The sequence below is a fragment of the Azolla caroliniana genome, unplaced genomic scaffold (assembly GCF_043228905.1).
Source record: "Azolla caroliniana isolate FFs.n. ecotype wild unplaced genomic scaffold, voAzoCaro1.0.p SCAF_11, whole genome shotgun sequence".
NCBI classification, from domain to species: Eukaryota; Viridiplantae; Streptophyta; class Polypodiopsida; order Salviniales; family Salviniaceae; genus Azolla; species Azolla caroliniana.
In genome coordinates this window covers 21,034,796-21,056,955 of record NW_028230446.1, presented here as the reverse complement: position 1 = coordinate 21,056,955, position 22,160 = coordinate 21,034,796, and the positions used below count along the sequence as shown (strand labels likewise).

At 39.1% G+C, this 22,160-nt stretch overlaps 1 protein-coding gene across 9 annotated transcripts; it reads right to left on the bottom strand.

The window, feature by feature from the left end:
- Positions 1-1,549: 1,549 nt before the first annotated feature.
- Positions 1,550-19,133, bottom strand: LOC147858474 (uncharacterized). 9 transcript variants are annotated; one of them, XM_087327238.1, is made up of 8 exons: positions 18,841-19,133; positions 14,841-16,137; positions 13,829-13,916; positions 13,600-13,748; positions 13,434-13,524; positions 13,126-13,207; positions 5,785-5,838; positions 2,674-2,776 (listed from the first exon to the last, which is right to left on the bottom strand). In XM_087327238.1, the coding sequence occupies exons 2-7, from the start codon at positions 15,905-15,907 to the stop codon at positions 5,825-5,827; spliced, it is 1,491 nt and encodes a 496-aa protein (XP_087183364.1). In that variant the 5' UTR covers positions 15,908-16,137; positions 18,841-19,133; the 3' UTR covers positions 2,674-2,776; positions 5,785-5,824. The 9 variants fall into 9 exon arrangements, 8 of the variants coding, with proteins under 8 accessions (XP_087183367.1, XP_087183371.1, XP_087183364.1 ...); XM_087327239.1 differs by lacking the exon at positions 18,841-19,133 and adding an exon at positions 17,940-18,173; XM_087327240.1 differs by lacking the exon at positions 13,126-13,207.
- Between the last annotated feature and the right edge of the window lie 3,027 nt (positions 19,134-22,160).

Here is a 22,160-nt window from a genome sequence, read left to right as displayed (position 1 = left end):
TGACAATACTCGAAACCCTTCACAAAATTTATCGACCTAATAAATTTGTCTGGTGCATCAAGATGGATGTATGAAACATTGTGAGAGAGAAAATGTAGGTGGAGGAGTATACACACATCTCCCCTTCCAATAATAATGGTTTTGATCCCCCTTAGACTTGATCCCTAGTAATAAATGCAACTTGGCAAACATTTCGGACCCGACTTGCTACCAATAAAGGTGACTTGATCAACATATCTTTGTGACATCTAGATAAAGACATTTGAGAAATGTTTGGACCCAACTATGAGCAAGCAAGGAATCCAATTCATATGGACATTCTTGTATGTTCCAAAAAAAACCCAAATAATTCTATTTGGTAAAACAAAACTTACAGACACAATAGGATTTGAGCATGAGCATATCAATGTAGACCCACTCTATCTATTACCATTGACTCCATTGTGTCTTAAAATACATTTCAATGCATAAACTTGAACACACCAAATCTTCATCATATTCGTATAATGCATTTTGACATGGCCAAGGGATACCCATTGGTCCAATGTGATACATCGGAAGAAATTTGTGTACATTCTCATATGTTGGTTCCTTAATGAGGCTCACAAAATAAAAGACTCGTAGTTTACTATAGTATTGGTCAAAAATTTCAATTGAAATTCCCAGAAGAAAGAGTAGGGAAAGACATGACATGTAAACTTCATCGAGCACAACAAACATAGAATATAATGAGATGGGAATTGTGATTACAAAGAGCATGAGTATGAATTCACAACTACTATGACCAAATCCATTTGTGTTACGTATAGACTTATTTTCCTAAGATTCTCTATAGTTTCCAATATATCTCCATCAATCTTAGTTCAAGGTTGTCTTTACTACATTCACACATTGACCATATTTACACAATTCATATCAAGATAGGTGGGAGTTTTTCTTAGTAAACTGAGAGCTGCCAATTTCCTTTTTTAAATGATTATATTTACACCTCTCTCTGCTAAATCCATGCCATGATGATTTGATTTTTTCTAAATGCATTCCATGCATTACATAATACATTTCATCAATTCATCCCTCTTTCTCGCCTTCTTGCTAACAATCCTTGTTTTGTTATCTAATATTATTAGTTCTGGTTGTACATCAACCACAAAAACAGAATGTTCTCCAACCCCAACCCTTCATGAACCATCTCTATTCCTTCATGGTTTCTTTGGAGGTTCTTGCTTCACAGCAAGGTCTATTTAGCTCAAGATGACGATTATCTTACCCTTCTAATCCCCAAGACAAATATTTGAAATTATAAACTACAAAATGACCATATTTTTTTGTATTCTTAGACATAAAAAACAAGTTGCATGACTTATTGCTGAGCCTGGTATGATAAATGTTAGTAAGATTTTGGCTTCATACCTTATTTTATAATATGTGCAGAATTTGTGCATAACATCTCTATAGATTAACAAGATCCATGTTTGTCAACACAAAGGAACATCATTAGCAACACTTAGCTCACTTAAACTTACAGAAATTAAGATCCATACTATCAATATATTCAAATAACTATCACTATTTATCAAATTGCCACCTTTACAATTCATTAGATCATTATTCCACTTGCTGACAACAATGGAATAACATGAGTTGAAACACCTCCATTCTTTCTTCAATTCTTAAGAGTCTAAAACACATGAATATTTTACATTATAAACCTTTGATACATGACATGGAATGTTCTCATTCTCCTATGTTGAACATCAGACAATCATTTCTTGGAATCTATAGACATACACTTACACGCTCTAAGCCAAAAACATATGCATGCTTCACTAGTTCCATACAAAGTTGTGATTCTCACCAATCTAGGAACATTGCCATCTTGAGCTTCATGGCCACCAAGCAAGCATTGCCATTACTTGAAATAACAAACAAGAGATGAAAAACCAGGTACACTACTGACAAAAAGTTGGTTGCCATTTCAAGTTACTACATATAGGATGAGAACAAAACTAAAGAGCAATTTGTTTGGTACCCTTCTAGTACAACTATGTTCCAAATTCGGAGGATTAACAAGTGTGTGTGTATATATATATAGTGCTAGCCACCCTTGGGTGCCCTTCTTGAGTTTATAAAAAGTATCTTCCATAGATACCATGGACGTTAATAAGACATCTGTTTACCTATCTATCCTCTTCACTTAACCAGGTTAACAAATTCCGAGAACTAACTGGTATATACAGTGCTAGAGTGCCCTCTCTTGAGTTTATATAAAATAACTTATTCACAATTTCGAGCCCTTGCTATCTTCTACAGAATTCTCCACCATTTGAAAGAAAAAGGAAGGCCCAAATTTCAACTATCATTTAGAATCAATGGGGGAGAAAAACACTATGATAAGAAAATCACTATGCCCACTCTGATATTATACACTTCACAGAAGCCTGCACACAATATATATAATTAGATACAATCACGCTGCACAAAGCGTGTGCTTGTAAGCTTGTTATAAGGGAGTAACGTTCCATTCAGCTACATCTTTCCATATAACCGCATCATGTCCTCGCCACACTGCCAATAAATCAAAGGTAGAAGGCAATATCATGAATTGGTGCAAAATTATGAAAGGAAGAAAAGGAGATTTGTCTCTAAAATTAAAATGCTTGGTTCACTTCGTACATTCTGTGTTGAAGATTTTAGGGTTGTTGCACCCAAAAAGAGTCCAAAAAGCTGTTGTATGCTTTTGCTTCCAAATTTTCCAAAGTTGCCAACATCTGATTCACTGCATTTAATGGATAGCTTATAAGTCAAAAATCACCAAATAAATGTGTCCCATAATTAATTTGTGCTCGTATTAACTAATAGGTGCTCAAACCAATAGGTCATTTGATTTATGTAGCTATCCAGAATCTATGAGTGGACACATTGGGTGGGATAATTTCGACTGCACGTTCAGAATCGTATCTGTACCTACTGCTATTTTACTGTTCTATTCCCAATGATTACATCTCATTCACCCGCACCCACCGGAATCATTTCATCAACAGAAATGAGACCACAAGGATTTGAATTGGTCTTTCATCACCCAATTGAGATTGTCAGAAGAGAGTAATTGATAGATTTATCAATTAATCCTGGAAGAGAACTCTCACTTTGTAAGCAGTACTGTTTATCCCAATTTATAAAATATTCCTCAATTGTGAGAGATATGTTGGAAGTGGACGTATGCTTCCCCTCTTCTACCTATTCCCACAACAAATGGATTCAGAAGTAATGGACTGTGGACGTATGCATCCCCTCTTTTACTGTGTCCAGGTTAGGGATGTATTTAGAAGCAGCTAGTCCCATACAGATCATATGCACATCTGACATCACAAATTACATAGAGTCATAAACAGATATTCCGGCGAAAAACTGTTCCACTGAGAGAATTCAAGCACAAAATAATAGTTTTGCCTTCATCCACCAGATTCAGATCAACACCTTGATACCAACATAGGCTCAGCTCAGGATCTATTGGTTTGGGCAAATACCTTATGAGTTCTCGAACAGGGGAATAATTATTTTTGAGGAAGAAACTATACATTTTTGGATGCTCAACAAAGGCAATACTGTTATTCCAATGGTTATGATTCCAACACATCTAGTATGTAGTTACCAGAGAACTCCTTGTAGTTTTAAGAACATGTAAATGTTTTTGGCACTTCCACAAATCATAGTCTTGGTGGAAAAACAGGCTTACTGGAATATGGAGCTCTGGTTTTCCATTAAGCAAAGGATATTCCTATGCAGATCCATAATGGGTGTGTTTCCCAATTGGTTGGAACTTTGAAAGAGAAATTTATCAGATTGTGCATGATTTAATGGAGAAATTTATACAATCTTACACTTGTTATGGACCTGCTCACTAACCAAAGCATTTATACAAAGACTAAATACATCTCTTATAAAAAGATTTCCTACACAAAGGTTTGGGAAAAGCTTTTGGCTATTTGGACAGATTCTGCATGGACCCATGGCCTATCAGTTAATGCCATTAGGGGGTAAAAGCCCCAAAAGTCTGTCCTTTGACCTTTCCTTGCAGTAACTCTTCTCCAGAGCTGTCTAGAGGTATTATACTTTGATCCTTTGGGCCACTTGGACATTTTGATCTTGTTCACACCACCAAAGTGGCCAAAGTGCTAACTTCAGTAAACTGATGTCACAAAACCCCAAAATCCTAGATTTGGGGTTAATGGCTTAGCAACTCCTTCCAATTGACATCCAAGCCTTCAGATTTACTAGCACGTACAAGTTTTTATAGAGTTGAACAGTAATATTCAAGATTGAACCTGAACTTTAGTCCCAAATCAGGTGGGAAATTGCATTTATTGCAACAGGTTTTTGGTGCCACATGGGGCATGTATTTCCATGCACACTACAAAATTTGGTATTTCCATCCTATTGCATTTTTGATACATTACCACTTTGGTATGTAACAAAAACTTAAAATTTTACAGAAAATTATAGTTTTTTAGAATTTTCCCAAACTAATTTCAAAGCTCCAGGCAGACAATTATGCCAAAAGTTTCAGAAATTCTTAAGTTCTAAAATCTATTTCTAGAATTTGATTTTCAGGCTTGACCAATGCTAAGAGTCTCTTCAAGATAAAGAGATTCAATGGCAAGGGTGACAGGAGAGAAAAAAGAAAGAAAGTTATGTTAGATCTTTTAAGAGGCCAAATAAGACAGAACAATGATAACATCCTAAAGTGCCTTTTTGACTTTGGGAACAACAAATCAAAGTAAATAAAACTATACATGCTAGATGATGTGGACAATCCATGCTATATCAGGATTGGTGCATGATAAGAATAGCAAACTCAAGTTGGGAGAAGTGGAAAAATGCCTAAGCCACTGTACAAGGGCGCGAGGGCTAGGCTAATTTTTGGTACAGGTAGGAGCAGTCCATAGTCACCAAGGATTATTTTGATCAGTGACTCGTATCCAACAAATTTAAGAGCTCCCTCTTACGCAAAGGTACTTAGGTCATCAAAACAGCTGGCTTAAAATGAGAACAGTTCCAGTCACATGACACTAGTTTGATGTATCTCCTCATGTTTTCCATATTAGCCTTCCAAAAGTAAATTTGGGTATGTCTGAACCAAGTGACACACGAATTGAGCAGACATTCACTTTAACCAATTGAACTAACTCTCCGTGACCCAATCACATGACGAAAACAGATCTGCCACTTGTCCCTATTTCCTATTTCCTCAAATGGTCAAGTTTGGGCACTTTGGACCATCTCGATAGCCTACAACTGTACGATCCTTGGTCAAAACCAAATGTGTGAAGTTAGCTTCTTGAAGCAATCCCTTAGACGATCTCTATTGTATAGTCCACGACTTCAGAACATCCCACTTAAAACAAACTTACACTAATACTTTTGAGTGCTTCTAAGCCCTTTAGTGTATGATTGACACTTGTTCATTTCTCTTCATTGTTCCTGAGCTCTCACCTCATATTGAGGTTTTCCACTTGTACAAGTGTCTGTGTATCCGTATGTGCATGTTCATGTGTATGTGGATTCAACGCCAAGGTTCTATTGTAACATGGACGTATCACAGGTTCAGAAAAGATATTCAGGTATATACAAAAAATCCTATAAAAAAATCCATGAAGTTATAGTTAAATCTATTATTTGTCCTTGATGAAACTCTCCAACACTTCATTTACAGGTGGGAAAAATCATATTGACATGGCTATACCACATATTTCTCAGCCACCTTTGCTATTGCTAAATACTTACTCGGTTTTCTGGTTTTATTAGTATCCGCCGCAAAATATCTTCAGTAGGCAATTCCTGAAACACGAATTATTAGAACATCCATTATTACGGATAATAAATACACACCCACAAAGTCAGGACACCAAAAGGTATCACTTTTACAAGCTGATATAACAAAAGGGGGAAATAAGGGGCAGGGATATGACAAAATAAAAGAAAGATCAAGCCAAACGGCCAATGCAACACGAAGTACATCCATGATGAATGGTGATAATATATCTCAACCAAGAACAACATGCATAGCATCCTACCTAATTCTCAAAAACAGGTCAATATGCCTACTAGACGCAAAGTGCGATATCTATGACAATGATATATATCTCGACCAAGACAAACATCTATAAAACCACAATCCTGAACTTACATGGTTGAGATTTGTTAAATATAGCGCAGATAATATAGAATACATACAATAAATTAGCGCAGAGAAACAACAGAGTGGATAGATTATGTTATATTCGCAAAGCACCAAGGATAAATGATACTGAGGGAACTCTAGTTCACGTGCTTATACGAGTGTAGATGAAGATATGTCACAGTATTAGTCCTAGCAGCTAACCCATCTACTTCATTAGCTCTAACATTCTCTATCGACTACACTTAATGGGGTAGCTGGCAAGAAACTTTTGTATTCTCCATCTCTTTCATTCATATCCCTGTCATTCACTCTTTAGAGTGCAAGTCCTATCAAACAGAGATCTCAAGCATAGGTCGATCCAGAATGGAGAGATCTCTTAAGTGAGGAAGCACCTACGATGGTGGGCCATAATGCCCTTTATGTATCAATGACAAGGTGGTGAGGTCATAAGATTGAGGCCCATGTGCACGACAAATTGCTATTGCCCAATCTATTGTAACACCTTGGCAATGTCCTGGTTGGGAGTCCACTTGCGTAGCCCTTGATTGACTTGTAGCATTAGGAGAGATGGGTCTAAAGAAAATTGTGATTGTTCTCTGTTGATGAGCTCGTGTGGTTGTATTGCTGTCCTTCAACAACTTCTCCCTATGTTCTTGAGTTCTAGCAAGAACAACCCCAAGAACCATTGGTCCTCATATTCCATTATTGTTAGGATTTTGTCCCTCCTAATGGGAGCAGCGGCAGTCGAATTGGAGGAGTTGACAAGCCGAATTCGAAATCAATCAGATCGACCAGCGAGTCAACTTGGTAGTTGACTGTATTGGATGGATGATCCAAGGTCGAAGAGAAGGCCGACTAGTCGGGCCGACCTGATGGTCAAAGACAGTTGCCAATTGGACCGACTAGATAGTCGACATAGGAATCGACTAGACTGTCGACCAGTGGGTTGGACAGTCGAGTCGATCAGTCAGCCAAATGATTATTATTATATAATAATAATAACCTATTCATCCTATAAATATAAGTAGCTAGGGCAAACTTTGGGACGTGATAGAAGAGAGGAAATAGCAGAACTGTGTAGAGTGAGTATAGTATTGCAGCAGAGAGAACAAAGGAGACAATGAAGGTAGTATAGGCATAGCTAGGGGTCAACTTGCCAAACACTACGTGGTGAATACTCTGTTCATTAGAGTATATTGTAATCTGATTTTCCTCTTGTATCTCTGTTATATAGTGAAGATCTGTTGTCCCGTGGTTTTTCCCTGTTTTAGGGTTTCCACATAAAACTCGTGTACTGTGTATTTTGCTGTTTTCTGTTTTTTTCTCTCTATCTTGTGTATCATTAGAGTCTATTTTCTTTGTTGATTTACGGTCCATAGCGCAACAAACTGGTATCAGAGCTTGAGGTGCAAGATGGAAGGGTGTGTGAGGGTTTCCCAGGAATGATAGTCTTGAACTCACACAACTTCACAGACTGGAAGATCAAGATGGAAGATCTTCTGATAGTCAAAGACCTATACGAGCCCATAGACAGGAGTGAAATACCCACAGGAGTGTTGGAGTCTGAGTGGAAACTCCTAAACAGGAAGGTTGTGGCCACCATTAGACAGTGTGTAGATGTGAGTGTCCTACATCATGTTGCTAACGAGACAAATGCCTACGAAATGTGGCACAAACTGTCAGGGTTGTACGAAAGGAAAAATGCCCTCAGGAAAGCCTCTCTTATGAGAAAGATCGTAAGACTCAAGTACAGAGATGGAGAAAGCATAGTAGTACACATCAACACCTTCATGGGGTTAGTAAATCAGCTTGCTGCGGCAAAGTTTCCCCAAGACGACGCTCTAGAGGCCCTACTGCTGCTGTGTACCCTGCCGGGCAGCTGGGAGAACCTGATGGTGTCTCTCAGTACCTCGTGCCAAGAAGAAAATTTGTCTTTACAAGTGATAAAGACAAGTATCCTAAATGAGGAGACAAGAAGGAAGGACAAGGGTGTCCTGTCCCAGTCGGAGGCAAATGTGGCACAACATCTCAGCAGAGGAAGAAGCAAGCAAAGAAGTCCACAAAAGAGAGACAAGTCTCATGTCAGATCCAAGTCCAGAGGAAAGGTTACATGCTTCTACTGTGCAAAACCTGGACACTTGCAGAAGGACTGTCGACACATTAAGAAAGGCAAAGGTGCTTCGAACGATGTCGAACCCAGAAAGATTTCTGAGGTGAAGGGCACTTCAGCCATGGCTACAAGTGAAGAAGAGCTCTTGTTCATTTGCGAGCAAGCGAGTGTAAACCTCACAAATGAAGAGTGCACTTGGCTGATTGACTCCGGTGCATCGTTCCATTTAACTCCCTCGAGAGAATGTTCTTCATTTTACACAGCCGGCGACCATGGCTATGTAAAGATGGGAGATAATGGAGTATGCAAGATAGCCGGCATTGGGAGTGTATGTCTAAAAACATCGATTGGTTGTAGACTGACCCTAAGGGATGTTCAACATGTGCCCGATATCAGTTGAACTTGATATTGATTAGAAGATTGGACGATGAATGCTACAATGGTAGTTTTCAAAACGGCATGTGGAAGTTCTTTAAGGGAAGTCTCATAGTGGCCCGGGCACAGAAACAGGCGACATTGTATGTCATGCATGCCAAGTTGTGCAAGGATGAAGCAAATGTGGCAGCCGACTCAAATGGGGAGCTATGGCATAAGAGACTTGGTCACATGAGTGAGAGAGGCATGCATATTCTGGCCGACAAGAAACTTCTTCCAGAAGTGAAAGGGGTGAATCTTGAAAAATATGTAGATTGCCTGGTCGGAAAGCAAAACAGAGCTGCATTTCACCCAAGACCACCAAAGAGAAGAGAATGTGAACTAGAACTGGTCCACACAGATGTGTGCTATGTGGATGCTCCATCGCATCATGGTGGACAGTACTTTGTGACATTCCTTGACGACTATAGCAGAAAGTTGTGGCCTTTCGTGCTAAAGTCAAAAGACCAAGTGTTGTCGGTCTTTAAGGAATTTCAGGCCAGAGCTGAAAGAGTCTAGAAGAAAGTTGAAGGCTGTCCAAACTGACAATGGTGGCGAGTACAAAGGATAGTTCGAGGAGTATTGCAAGACACAAGGCATAAGGCTCGAATATACAGTGCCTAAAACCCCTGAACTGAATGGTCCTACAAAGAGGATGAATCGAACAATAATGGAAAGAGTGAGGAGCATGTTGTCACATGCAAAGCTTCCAAAGTTGTATTGGGCTGAAGCTATGCTCACCGCAGTCTATCTGATCAACAGGTCTCCCTCAATGCCCCTGAAAGGTGATGTCCCACAACGGGTATGGACAGGTAAAGATGTCTCCTATCAACACTTGAAGCTGTTCGGATGCTTGTCGTATATGCATGCTGCAAAGGATCAAAGCTCGAAGCTCGAAAGCAAGTTGAAACCATGCATATTTGTGGGGTACTCTGAGGATGAATTCGGCTACAGGTTGTGGGATGTACTCAACATGAAAGTGGTGAGGAGTCAAGACATATTATTTATGTAAGACAAGACGATCAAAGACTCCCACTTCTATGGACTTGGGACTAGTCAACTCTACACAATCGACTATTCGAACACAGATAGTCAACACAGCCGATTCCGAATTAGTCGACTCGGAGCAACCGACTGATACATATGAGTCAGAGTCGGCTGACCTACAAAGATCAATTGAGGCATACGAGACGAGTCGGTCAACCTTCAGAAACCAGTCAACATGTATGAACCCGAGCCGAACGAAGAGTCTACAAACACATCCAGCACCATCTCGATACTCCAGTCAATATGTTCTATTGACTGATGAAGATGAGCCAAAATGCTACAAAGAAGCCATGGCAGATGAGCACAAGAAGAAGTGGCAAAGTGCAATGCAAGATGAGATGGACTCCTTGCATGAAAATTACACCTACGACTTGGTGGAGCTGCCGAATGGTAAGAGAGCCTTGAGAAATAAGTGGTTCTTCAAGTTGAAAAATGGGGAAGATGGCAGCTCACCCATATACAAGGCTCGAATCGTGGTAAAGGGGTTTCAGTAGAAGAAGGGAGTCGATTTTGATGAGATTTTTGCACCAGTTGTAACGATGACATCCATCCAAAGAAGACATGGCAGATGAGCACAAGAAGAAGTGGCAAAGTGCAATGCAAGATGAGATGGACTCCTTGCATGAAAATTACACCTACAACTTGGTGGAGCTGCCGAATGGTAAGAGAGCCTTGAGAAATAAGTGGTTCTTCAAGTTGAAAAATGGGGAAGATGGCAGCTCACCCATATACAAGGCTCGAATCGTGGTAAAGGGGTTTCAGTAGAAGAAGGGAGTCGATTTTGATGAGATTTTTGCACCAGTTGTAACGATGACATCCATCCAAAGAAGCCATGGCAGATGAGCACAAGAAGAAGTGGCAAAGTGCAATGCAAGATGAGATGGACTCCTTGCATGAAAATTACACCTACGACTTGGTGGAGCTGCCGAATGGTAAGAGAGCCTTGAGAAATAAGTGGTTCTTCAAGTTGAAAAATGGGGAAGATGGCAGCTCACCCATATACAAGGCTCGAATCGTGGTAAAGGGGTTTCAGTAGAAGAAGGGGGGCGATTTTGATGAGATTTTTGCACCAGTTGTAACGATGACATCCATCCGGACTGTTTTGAGCATAGTTGCCAGTATGAATCCAGAAATAAGGCAATTGGATGTCGAAACAGCATTCTTGCATGGGGAATTAGATGAAGAAATCTAGATGCAGCAGCCTGAAGGTTTTGTGGAGAAATGAAAAGAGAATCTGGTGTGTCGACTAAGGAAGAGCTTGTATGGTCTAAACCAAGCTCCACGGCAATGGTATAAGAAGTTTGAATCCTTCATTTTGGAACATGGATTCCATAAAACACAAGTTGATCATTGTGTGTTTATCAAAAGGTACAATGAAGGCGACTTCTTGATTCTCTTGCTATATGTGGATGACATGTTAGTGGTCGGACAAGACACCAAGAAGATTGCAAGCTTGAAGAAAGCCCCAAGCAAGTCATTTGCCATAAAAGATCTTGGACCGGCAAAGCAAATCTTGGGGATGCACATAGTTCGAGACAGAACTAAGAATGTGCTATGGTTGTCACAAGAGAAGTATGTGACAAAGGTTTTGGAAAGATTTAACATGTCGGAAGCAAAACCGGTAGGGTCTGCATTGCCGACGAATTGCTAGTTGAATGCTAGGCAATGTCCGAAAAGTGAAAAGGACAAGGCTGAGATAAAGAAAGTAAGTTCCATATACCTCGGTCGTTGGTAGTTTGATGTATGCTATGGTCGGAACGGTGAGTCAATACATGAGTAATCCAAGAGGAGAACATTGGGCAATTGTAAAATGGACTCAAGTACTTGAAAGGCACCTCAAAGGTATGTCTTAGGTATGGTTTCGGAAAACCAATGTTCAAAGGCTTTACCAACTCAAACATGTCAGGGGATGTAGACTCTAGTCAATACACATCAGGTTATGTGATGACCTATGCAAGAGGAGCAATGTCATGGTAGTCAAGATTGCAAAAGGCTATGGCTTTGTCGACCACAAAGGCAGAATATATGGCTGCAATAGAGGCTGGAAAGGAGGTGATATGGACGAAGAATTTTCTCAACAAATTAGGAATGAAACAAGAAAAATTCCTATTCCACTGTGATAATTAGAGTGCCATACATCTAGCCAAGAACGTTGCTTACCACTCTCGGACCAAGCATATACAGAGAAGGTATCACTGGATAGGAGAGAAAGTGGATGAGGAAGAGTTTACCCTTGTGAAGATCCATATTGATGACAGAAGATGGGATTGGCCGACTCTCCCTACAAGAGTGAAGAGAGAGTTTGTTAGGATTCTGTCCCTCCTAATGGGAGAAGTCGCAGTTGAATTAGAGGAGTTGACGAGCCAAATTCGGGATGGTCGATCGGATTGACCAGCGAGTCGACTTGGTAGTCCACTGTATTGGATGGATGATCCAAGGTCGAAGACAAAGCCGACCTGATGGTCAAAGACAGAGTTTGCCAATCAAACCAACTAGATAGTCGACATAGGAGTCGACTAGTCAAATCGACTAGATTGTTGACCTGTGGGTTGGACAGTCAAGTCGATCAGTCAACCGAATGATTATTATTATATAATAATAATAACCTATTCATCCTATAAATATGAGTAGCTAGGGCAAACTTTGGGACGTGATAGAAGAGAGGAAATAGCAGAACTGTGTAGAGTGAGTATAGTATTGCTGCAGAGAGAAGGAAGGAGACAACAGAGGTAGTAGTATAGGCATAGTTAGGTGAACTTGCCAAAACCCTAAGTGGTGAATACTCTGTTCATTAGAGTATGTTGTAATCTGATTTTCCTCTTGTATCTCTGTTATATAGTGAAGATCTGTTGTCCCGTGGTTTTTCCCTGTTTTAGGGATTCCACATATAACTCGTGTACTGTGTATTTTGTTGTTTTCAGTTTTTTTTGTCCTATGTATCATCAGAGTCTATTTTCTTTGTTGATTTACGGTCCATAGAGCAACAATTACGTTGATTAGTGCGCCAAAGACTGGGTTAAAGAGGCAACGGTATTTCCCTCTTAATTGATAAAAAACAATACAATGGAAAACATAGTATTCTACAATATTCTACTCCCTAATAACAGAATTGGCAAATCCTTGGCAAAGAATTAACCAAGAGATTAGGATAGAGACAATAGCACAACAGGGAGGTTAAAGCAGTCGCAGAGATTAACACATAGAGTTGATACAAGCACAAAGCAACCACTCCATTTTCGAAAAGGAATCTACAAGATTCCATCAACGCTATTATCCTTCAATGCACATACCCTCCTATTCACACAAGGGAAACACAATCTCGGATCCTAGCAACAACATTGTTTTGCAAAAAGACAATAATGACCTGGCACACCTTTCATCACCAAGGCAAGGTTATAATTACTCAACATTAGGGCAAATTCCTCACTTTGGGGAGATCTTTCTCTGCTAGTTATCTCGTGGTAACAATAAAGTACAAATTTAGTAGTTAACCTTTCCATAGTTTCTCATTTCATTTCTTTTATTCTCATATATGAGACAACCTTTTTCAGTTGTAACCTCTTGGTGAGTCTCATTGGTCATTTTGGTCTTTTAGAGATGCTAGATTCATTTAGAGGTGTTCTTGGGGTTTATTTCTCTAGAAGCATTTCTAGACCAAAAAAACTATAAAGAAAACCTTACTTGTGGTACAGCACAATCAGCATGAAGAGGGTCCCACTCCATGACACAAAAACATTCCCAATGATCTGATTGTTGGACGTAAGGAGGAGCCCTATGCAAAGTTAAATGTGAAATATCACTATTGATATAATCAACAATTTCCTGAGGATCAAGTGTTATTTGATACCTTCTCCACTTGCCACAAATGACCTCACTATGTTTGTGTCCATCGCGATCTTTGAACGCTCTGAAAAATATGTTCCGGCACCTGAGCCAGTTTTCAGGTAATCCTGTTCGTAGCATCTTTGCAGGTATCCAATTTAGAGCCTCTACTTTCTGCAGATATAAAGATCACCATTAAGGTCAGCAAGAAAGTAGAGGATAAAAACACAATCGTTCTTGTACAGGAAACCTACACTCTTAAAAGCATCCAAAATCTTTTCTCTCTCACGATCTTTTGCCTCTTGAGCTATAGGAATCTCTGTTCCGGGACGACCCACTGAACTGTCATGTCACCATCAAAATAGAAGTTGAACATCAATATCAACATTCTTGATCACTTGCTATACAGAAGTCCTCTAGGTTATACAATACCAATATAAAGAGTTCATTAAGTGCGGAAGTCTTAATGCATCGGCCACTATAACAGACTACTTAATACACTACGTCCAATGCTAACAAAATGTTAAGCTACAAAGCAAATGAGGGTGAATCCTAACATTCCAACGACGTGATTAGACATAAGATGAAATACATTTAGAAGATTATGACAATTGAATGTTCACCCATGTATAAAGAATGTACAATGTTGAAAAAAGTGATGTTAAATCAACTCCCTTGTACAACAGCAATCCACTAGTTTAGAATTCCACACAGCTATTCTATTCTTGGGAAACTAATCAATAAAATAATATCCACCCCATTGAAATTACCTAGTTTTCCACAATATGAAGAGTGAAAGTGTTAAACCTAAATAATTATAGTTTGACTTCCATTTTACACCCCCTCCCTCAGCTACAGCTTATTGCAAGCTTAGCAGTGATCTTCTCACTAAACCAGATAGAAAAACATAGTTGTAAACTACTCAATGAATGAAAGCAGAATTACTCTACCCAGGACACATTCACCTTAGATTACTCTACCAAAAAACTAAATGCATGCATCCTGTTGCTCAAGATGCTAAACTGTCACAAATGCATGTATTCAGGTCAGGGATTATATAATAGTTATAGGTTTCCAATTCCCCTAATCCAAGAGATTGGCACACTAAATGCTTAAAGATTATAGATTCATGATGGTGCATGCACTGATGCATATTCATGACCCACTCGAGCATTATATAATGCATTATCCATCAAGTTAACTTCACCTTTATACATAGCTTCTATCTAAATCAACTAAACCTACTCTTGGACTGTAAGGCCTTACCAAGACAATGGATCATCCTCGATCTTCCCTGTCCATATGGGAACATCTGCCTGATGAGCAGGCCCGAGCCTCACTTTCGAACTATAGCGTGTTCCCAGAGATTTTTTGAAACGATCAGCAAGCCCATTTTCTGAAAGTGTGAAGTAGTGCACACTTCCCATCCTTCTCCTTTGTTTTCTACATGAGCTGCAATACCAATCATCCTCCCGATCGAAATACTTATGGCTGACACGTGGAAGACAACAAGAGAAGTGGAAAACCTCTTGGCACTCATCACAAATAATAGTATTACTGCCATCTTCAAATGCTCTGCATATCTTACACCTTTTTGACAGTTGTCCATCTCCAACATTCCCTGGATGTGGCACACAAGCAGGATAATGACGTGACATGTAGAACTCAGGTTTGTTTAGAACCCCATACTTTCTCAATAAAGAGACACATTGGTCATATTCAAAATCCGCTTCCGCTTTACTAATATCATCATTTGTCAATCCCAATGAGCTGGCATGAATTGTGTTTGCTTGGGTGAGATTAATTACAGGTAAAGAATATTGCTCTCTTATAATGTTGGTTTTTGTTCCAGAATTTTTGGGCACTTTCTGACTCCACTGTGTAGAGCTGCTCACAGATTTTTTTAGAATTTTCATTGGTGACCTACTATTAGCCTTAACATAAAGTTTTGTATTTGATCTCAACCTTCTCTGCTTTAAACTATCTACTTCTGATGAAGTATATAGCCTCTTTCTGAATTGTTTCTCATCAGATTTTTGAGATGACTCTGTACTTACATCAGCTGCTGCTTGAGACAGCTTTCTTTTTGCTGCATCACCATTCTCTAGGTCAATCATTTGATCTTTGGCATTTATAGATCCTAATTCTCCTAAAACTAGCCCTTTTGTTTCTTCAACATCATCGTGGCAGCCAATTTCACATACAAGTAATCTTTCACTATCCTCACTACTTTCAAAGGAATATTGTAGGTCGCTAATTGAAGGCCTTTCATGAGTATTTTCTACACAAGGTAGTAGAATCTCATGTTTGGGTTCAAGTTTGCTTATTTCCATGCCTGGTAATGCCAGCCTACCTTATTTGAATCTAGCACAAACACCACTAATAGATCTGCCAAAGGAACACAATATGTACATCAAAGCCCAGAACAGAAACTGATCTAAAGCTCAAATAATCTTTTGATTTTGTCATATAAACTTAAAAATTAAGTAGTTTTCCACCACTATCTTGACTTTTATGGATAACCTAAATGCAGATAGCTTTCCACCACCAAAAATGTATGTGCCTGCAAAAGTATGTATTGAAAAGGTAAAAAATGATAGATCCAATCAACACACAAATTCAAACTTAACCCTCTCTAAGAGAGCCAGTCAAATCCAACAATAAAAACAGCAGTTAATAGAAAGCGTAGCAATCATCAAGAAATTCCAAAAAGAATAAGAAACATTATTAGTTTGCACATGAATTTAATAATGGTATATTGATTTAGAGAATCTTTATTAACCATCCCTTTTGGATTCTTTCAGTGCCATTTGGCACTCCAAAGAAGAATCAAAGGTATACTTGGGTTGACTCCCACTCTTTTTTTTAAGAAAAGATGGGATATTATCTATACCACATTCTTTAGGAACAGTCAGATGGCCTAGTTCTGAGAGAAGTACAAAGCACACATGCACACAAAACAGTTCGCCAATAACCTCGCCTATATCATTGAGAGCTACTGTGAAAAATAAACCATTTTAGGGATGTGTCTCCAAGTAATGATACTAAAATCAAAATCAAAGAGGGCAAGTACCACCCCAAGCTTTGAGGGTGTGTCTTCTTTCCTTCGGGAGGCTAGAAGAACCAGCTGGTGCATCCTGGTGACTCTTCAAATCATGCCAAATAATAGTCAAAACTTCCAATGCCTTCTGGTGCTCATACACAGTATGTTGGAGTACGGGCTCTTCCAAATATGTCATAGAGATACTAGCAGTTTGCAAATAATTGACCTTTTCTCTCTGTCACATCCAATAGCACACAAGCACAATAGCACATCAACTGAGTAGTGGAGATGAAGCTAAGTAGAAATGGATCAACTGTACAAAATATTTCCTAGTCCCCCTTCAAGAGTACACAAGCACAATAGTAGACTAACCAGTTTCTGTTTTAAACCGTACAAGATGAAAATCTTATATGTGGTTTGGCAGGGGGAGGGGGGTCTCTAAAAGAACCTACCCCAATTAATAACTTACCATAGTGGAGATGAAAGTGAACAAAAACGGATCATCGGTTGCAGACAATAGTTTCTAGTCCCCGATTCAAAGAATTTTGTATCTGAGAATTCCAGGAATGCACATATGCAAGAAAAGGCATATCCCAACCAATCCCCTTCATTCTACACTCTAAGGTTCCACATTTACTTATTTATGATGAGTGTTCCCAGCAAACAATCCATTTCCAATTATATATTGTAGTGCCTATGGCGAAAAGATCAATTTGGAAAGTTCCAAGTATGTTTTGATTGTTTAGGCAAGTGCAAAAATTTCAAGAGATGGAAGAACCCATTATATATTGTTGAATGGGAGAAAAATAGCTCTCATAGATGCCATGAAACCCTTCTAAGAAATTGCATCTAGAGTTAGGCTGCATAAATCCAAAATTTCCAGACTTTTTGGTTCTAGGCCAATTGCACACTAAAATGGTGTGAAAACTTTTAAGTGTGCTTTTAAAAGGCCTAACCTTATTTTTTAAATTGTAATTACCATAATTTGAGCATGCCTGCACACATGCTTACTTGCTAGCATATTCAACCCTAACTCAAGCAGTCAGCAGATATATACAGTCAGATCAGGAAATTTACATGCATCACACAATCTCATGAAATGCACAAATCTACAATTCTTTGAATATATAATCCCATCTCTTCATATATGGTTTAAAATATTCAACATTCCACTGGCATAGATCCATTGAATGCTACGATTCAAATGCATTTGGCTCTCATCAATTCATCAAATGTAGCAATTAGCATTCGGCTCTTGTAGATCATCAAATGCTACTAGCTAATATTTTGATAATCATCAGGCTTCTCAAATACATTCATACACGCAGACGTACGCCAATCTTAGGGTGTCATTTGTTTCTTTGTTATCTTGTCTCCACTTTCATTTCCTCGTCTTTAACATCAAGCTATTGGGCTGCGCCTAGGTTCCTCTCTCATCCATTCACCCTCTTGTTCAATCTCCTACTCATTTGTTCCTCCACTTATCCTCCCGCCCACTCATCCTCTTTAATACTCTTGAGGCCATTTGCACCTCCATGCCCGCTATCGTCTAATCTTCCAACATCCATGTCAGTTTGATCTCCATGAGATCAACTGGTGGGGGTGGAAATTCCGTTACTTGTATAGATACATACACACATACTCACCCACATACATACTTACAAAACAAACATATGCACATACAAATACACACACATCAATATACACATAAATGCATATGCACGCACACGAGCAATCATGCACATATACATATATATACATTCATACATACATGCACACATGCACACATGATGCGTTCATCTACTTTTTTATCGTAATTCATTGTATTGCATCGGACAGATCGAGATGAGGTGACAAATCAAAACAACAGGATCCAAGATACAAACCTAGTGATCTTACTGAATAACATTCAAAGAACGTGCGCGCATGATGTATGCACCCATAATTTTACATACATGCCACAAGATACATACGTCTATTTGTTGCCAGGACGTACGGATACAAGGTAGGAACTTAGAGGTTTCCTATACTTAATAAACTAAAAACATTCAAATAATACAAACATACACACAAATCACACACACAAACAAATAACATAAATATACACACATACATGCCTACAAATACATCAGTATATTGTTCATGAGAGGTAAAGAGAGCATAATGAATAATATACTAACGATTTGAAGCACCATGGAGAGAGAGAGAAAGAGAGTGAGTCACCTGGGCAATGGATGGATCATTGTTGGTGATGGTGGGAAAGAAAGTTATTGCAATAGCGCCATCATGTCGTTTTCTTTTCTTTTTTGGTTAACAGAACAAACAATGCAATACAGCCCAAAAGGCGGATGTGTGAGATCAGTGAGATGGGCTTTTTGTGAAAAGGAGGAACTTCTCTTTAATAAAAATCCTAGGTCATTAAGGCACACACCTACACTACACTAGGGGCTACGACCCAAGAAGAAGACTAGAAAAAAGGAAAGAACAGCTCTAGAACCTGATTAAGAGACAGAGAGTAATGGTCATTGGTAAATATGGCCCCGGTATGGGTTTTGGGGGGTGCTTACTTTTTGTGTCCTTTGATGCCTCGCAACCACCATGATGATGTGTCTGGTCCGGTCCGGTCCGGTCTCTCTTTTTGTAGTCATAAAGAAGGACAAAAACTCGAGTTTTTCCCTAATTACGTCTTTAGCTATTGTTTCACACTTGCAAGGCATTCGTTGTAGCTCCACTTTTAAGGGCCCAAAAATGGTATGTTGCTTGTTTGACTACGAAATGTCTTGATCCTTAACATTGTCATTGAATGGATGAGTTCTCTTTATGGCCCCCCCTTCTTTTTCCACCTCCATTCATCTAGGTCTTGTGTCACATTTCCACTGCATCATCACAATGACATATGGATTCATACTACATCAACATAACAACAGTAGCCACTTTGAATCCTACTTAACCGGCTCATATAACTTATGGCATTTACACAAAAAAGTTATTATCCTAAGACTTGACCCCCCTCCCCCCCCCAAGGCAGCTTTTCAACGTTTCAAGTTCAAAATCGTGTTGTACCAAGCATGAGAGAGATATCACTAGTGAGCGTTGAGGAGTAGATTGTAACACCTGCTTATGTTGACTGTTGAGCAAGAAGCAATAGCAGTGAATCATCAAGGATTAATTAATTGCCTTAATCAATTTAGGGTTAGGCTAGGTTGGGGTTTGTGTTTGAAATCTTCAAAACTAATTAAGACTTAACCAATTTGCCTTGGACAATGTAGTTAAGCCCAATTTTAATTGTTGTCGATTCCTAATGAAATTTGCCATATTCCTCATATCACTATCCTCAAAGTAATGTTTTCATCATTGAAACAAATTCAACATTATCATAACTCAATCACGATAACACACTATGTTGAAAATATTGTATATCACATTAGACAAAGGAAAAAGCAAAATGACTCCCTCTTTTTTATGTTTGTAGGCCTATGCCCTAGTTTGTGTTTTGACTTGAGAATTTTTAGAGAAGAACAAACATATTTTTTTGTTTTGATTAGCTATTTATGTAGAGGCGATCAAATATGTAGAACGACAAAGGCACATGTATGGAAGACGTGTGCTTTTGCAAGTAAATGCTTGAAAATGCTAGCACATATAGTACATTGATGTAGTTTGATGCCCACCTAATTGAATTTTTTCCACCCCACGTTTTTTTAATAATGAATGTAACAATGTCTCTTAATATTTAATGGTAGCCCAATAGTGACATAGTTTTCTACACTTAAATCTATATTGTATCCATAATCACACACACCATTGTGAGTGATGTTTTTCCTTGTTTGTGCAATAACACTTTTATGTGTAAACATTGGTATGTTGGCATTAGATCTACCATCGAGGCTTTCCTTTTTCCATTTCAATTTAGACAATGGCTAAAGGATAACTAAATAACCCTTGAGGGTCCCCCGCACTCCCCCTTTATTGGCCCTTGAAAATTCTAGGCGACAAGACCACACAACAACTTCTTCTCAGATTACACGAGGGTAGAAGGTGACATCTATCCTATGTACACGATGAGAAGTGATGACCATGACCATTGGGAGATATCCTAAGGACCTATAGTAGGCAGGAGATAAAATGTATTAATTGCCCCCCACGTGATAGTGAGTGTTTGACAAAGAATTGCTACGTGTGAAATGTCAATCAAGCAAGTTGTGAGGTTTCAAGTTTGCAATAGGTTAACAAACCAACAATGCATTCCCAACAATATACCCCTAACTAGGTGGCATGGTTTGAGCAAGAGGCTACATGTTGAGGTTCGCAACCAATGACCGTCATTACTTGGTACCCAATTGCCCCAACAAGAAATGAAAGGCAAGTGTACACTTGTTACTTGTTGTACCATTTGAAGCACGGGAACAAATAGTCACGTGGGCCCGAGACATTACTTAAAACCTAAAAAACATGAGCAATTTGCGCAAACTAGATTTATGATGGATAGGAAACAAAAGCCTCACAAAAATTAAAAACCTATGGGCTCTAAACATACAATGTACATATCCAATTCCCAGTTTAGTGATGATGAATTATCTCGAAAAGAATATGAAACTCGACCAAAAAAAGTCCTACGAACCCAAATAGTGGCTTATCCCAATGTCTGTGCTAAGATATGCTAAATAACAATAAACCCATGCTTGCCTCATCGATAAGTGACAACATATGCAAATACAACATGCACAAATTCAACCGAAACAAGAGCCAATGATCTCCCCTTATCTAACACCTCATTGCACAAGGGAGAGGCTGAAATGGACTGCCAATTGTGGTGATTAAACACTTGGAAACACAAGTTTATGCAACTTTCAACCTAATGTATCCCAATCTATGGTCATAGCATCTTAACATTAATTACATCAAGTACCAATGTCACCACCCTCTTTCACAAGCATTGATGATGCCCAAGTCCTCTTGCCCTAGTAAGATGCAACAATAAACTATTCTCAGGCCTTGGTGTTGTCATTATTACCCTAGTGTGTTGCGTCACGTACGTGCAGGGGGGGGGGGAGGGGGGAACCACTCACACTCAGGCTCACGCCGAGGTTTGAGTAGAAATATTCATGTGGGAACCTTGTCGGAGGAATCACGTATCATGGGACAAGAGTGGTTCGACTCAAGCATATGTCTGATAGATAGTCATAGCACATAGTAGTTCTCAATTGGTGTACCCATCCGGGGGTGAAACTCTCAAAATAAGAATACTACTACTACTACTACTACATAGTAGTCACTCTAGGAGTGCAACAAAAATACATACCACATATGGGCAGTGTCTAAACTAAATGGGCATGTGTGTGTGTGAAAGAGAAGAAAAGCGAAGAGAAGAGAAGAGAAGAGAAGAGAAGGAAAGAGAAGAGATAGAGATAGAGAGATAGATTGAAAGATCTACAGGCTAGGGTTTCTCTTCATCAAGAACACACACTCGCAGACAGACACAGAAGAAAACACCAGACACAGAGAGAAAGAAGAAGCAGAAACCCTAACGACCATACGATCGA

Coding starts and splice junctions, on each gene's coding strand:
- LOC147858474 (XM_087327238.1), bottom strand. CDS start 15,907: ATGGAAATAAGCAAACTTGAACCCAAACATGAGATTCTACTACCTTGT. Junction 13,917..14,840: donor GAGGATGATCCATTGTCTTG/GTAAGGCCTTAC, acceptor GTGACATGACAG/TTCAGTGGGTCGTCCCGGAA. Junction 13,525..13,599: donor ATTTGTGGCAAGTGGAGAAG/GTATCAAATAAC, acceptor AACTTTGCATAG/GGCTCCTCCTTACGTCCAAC.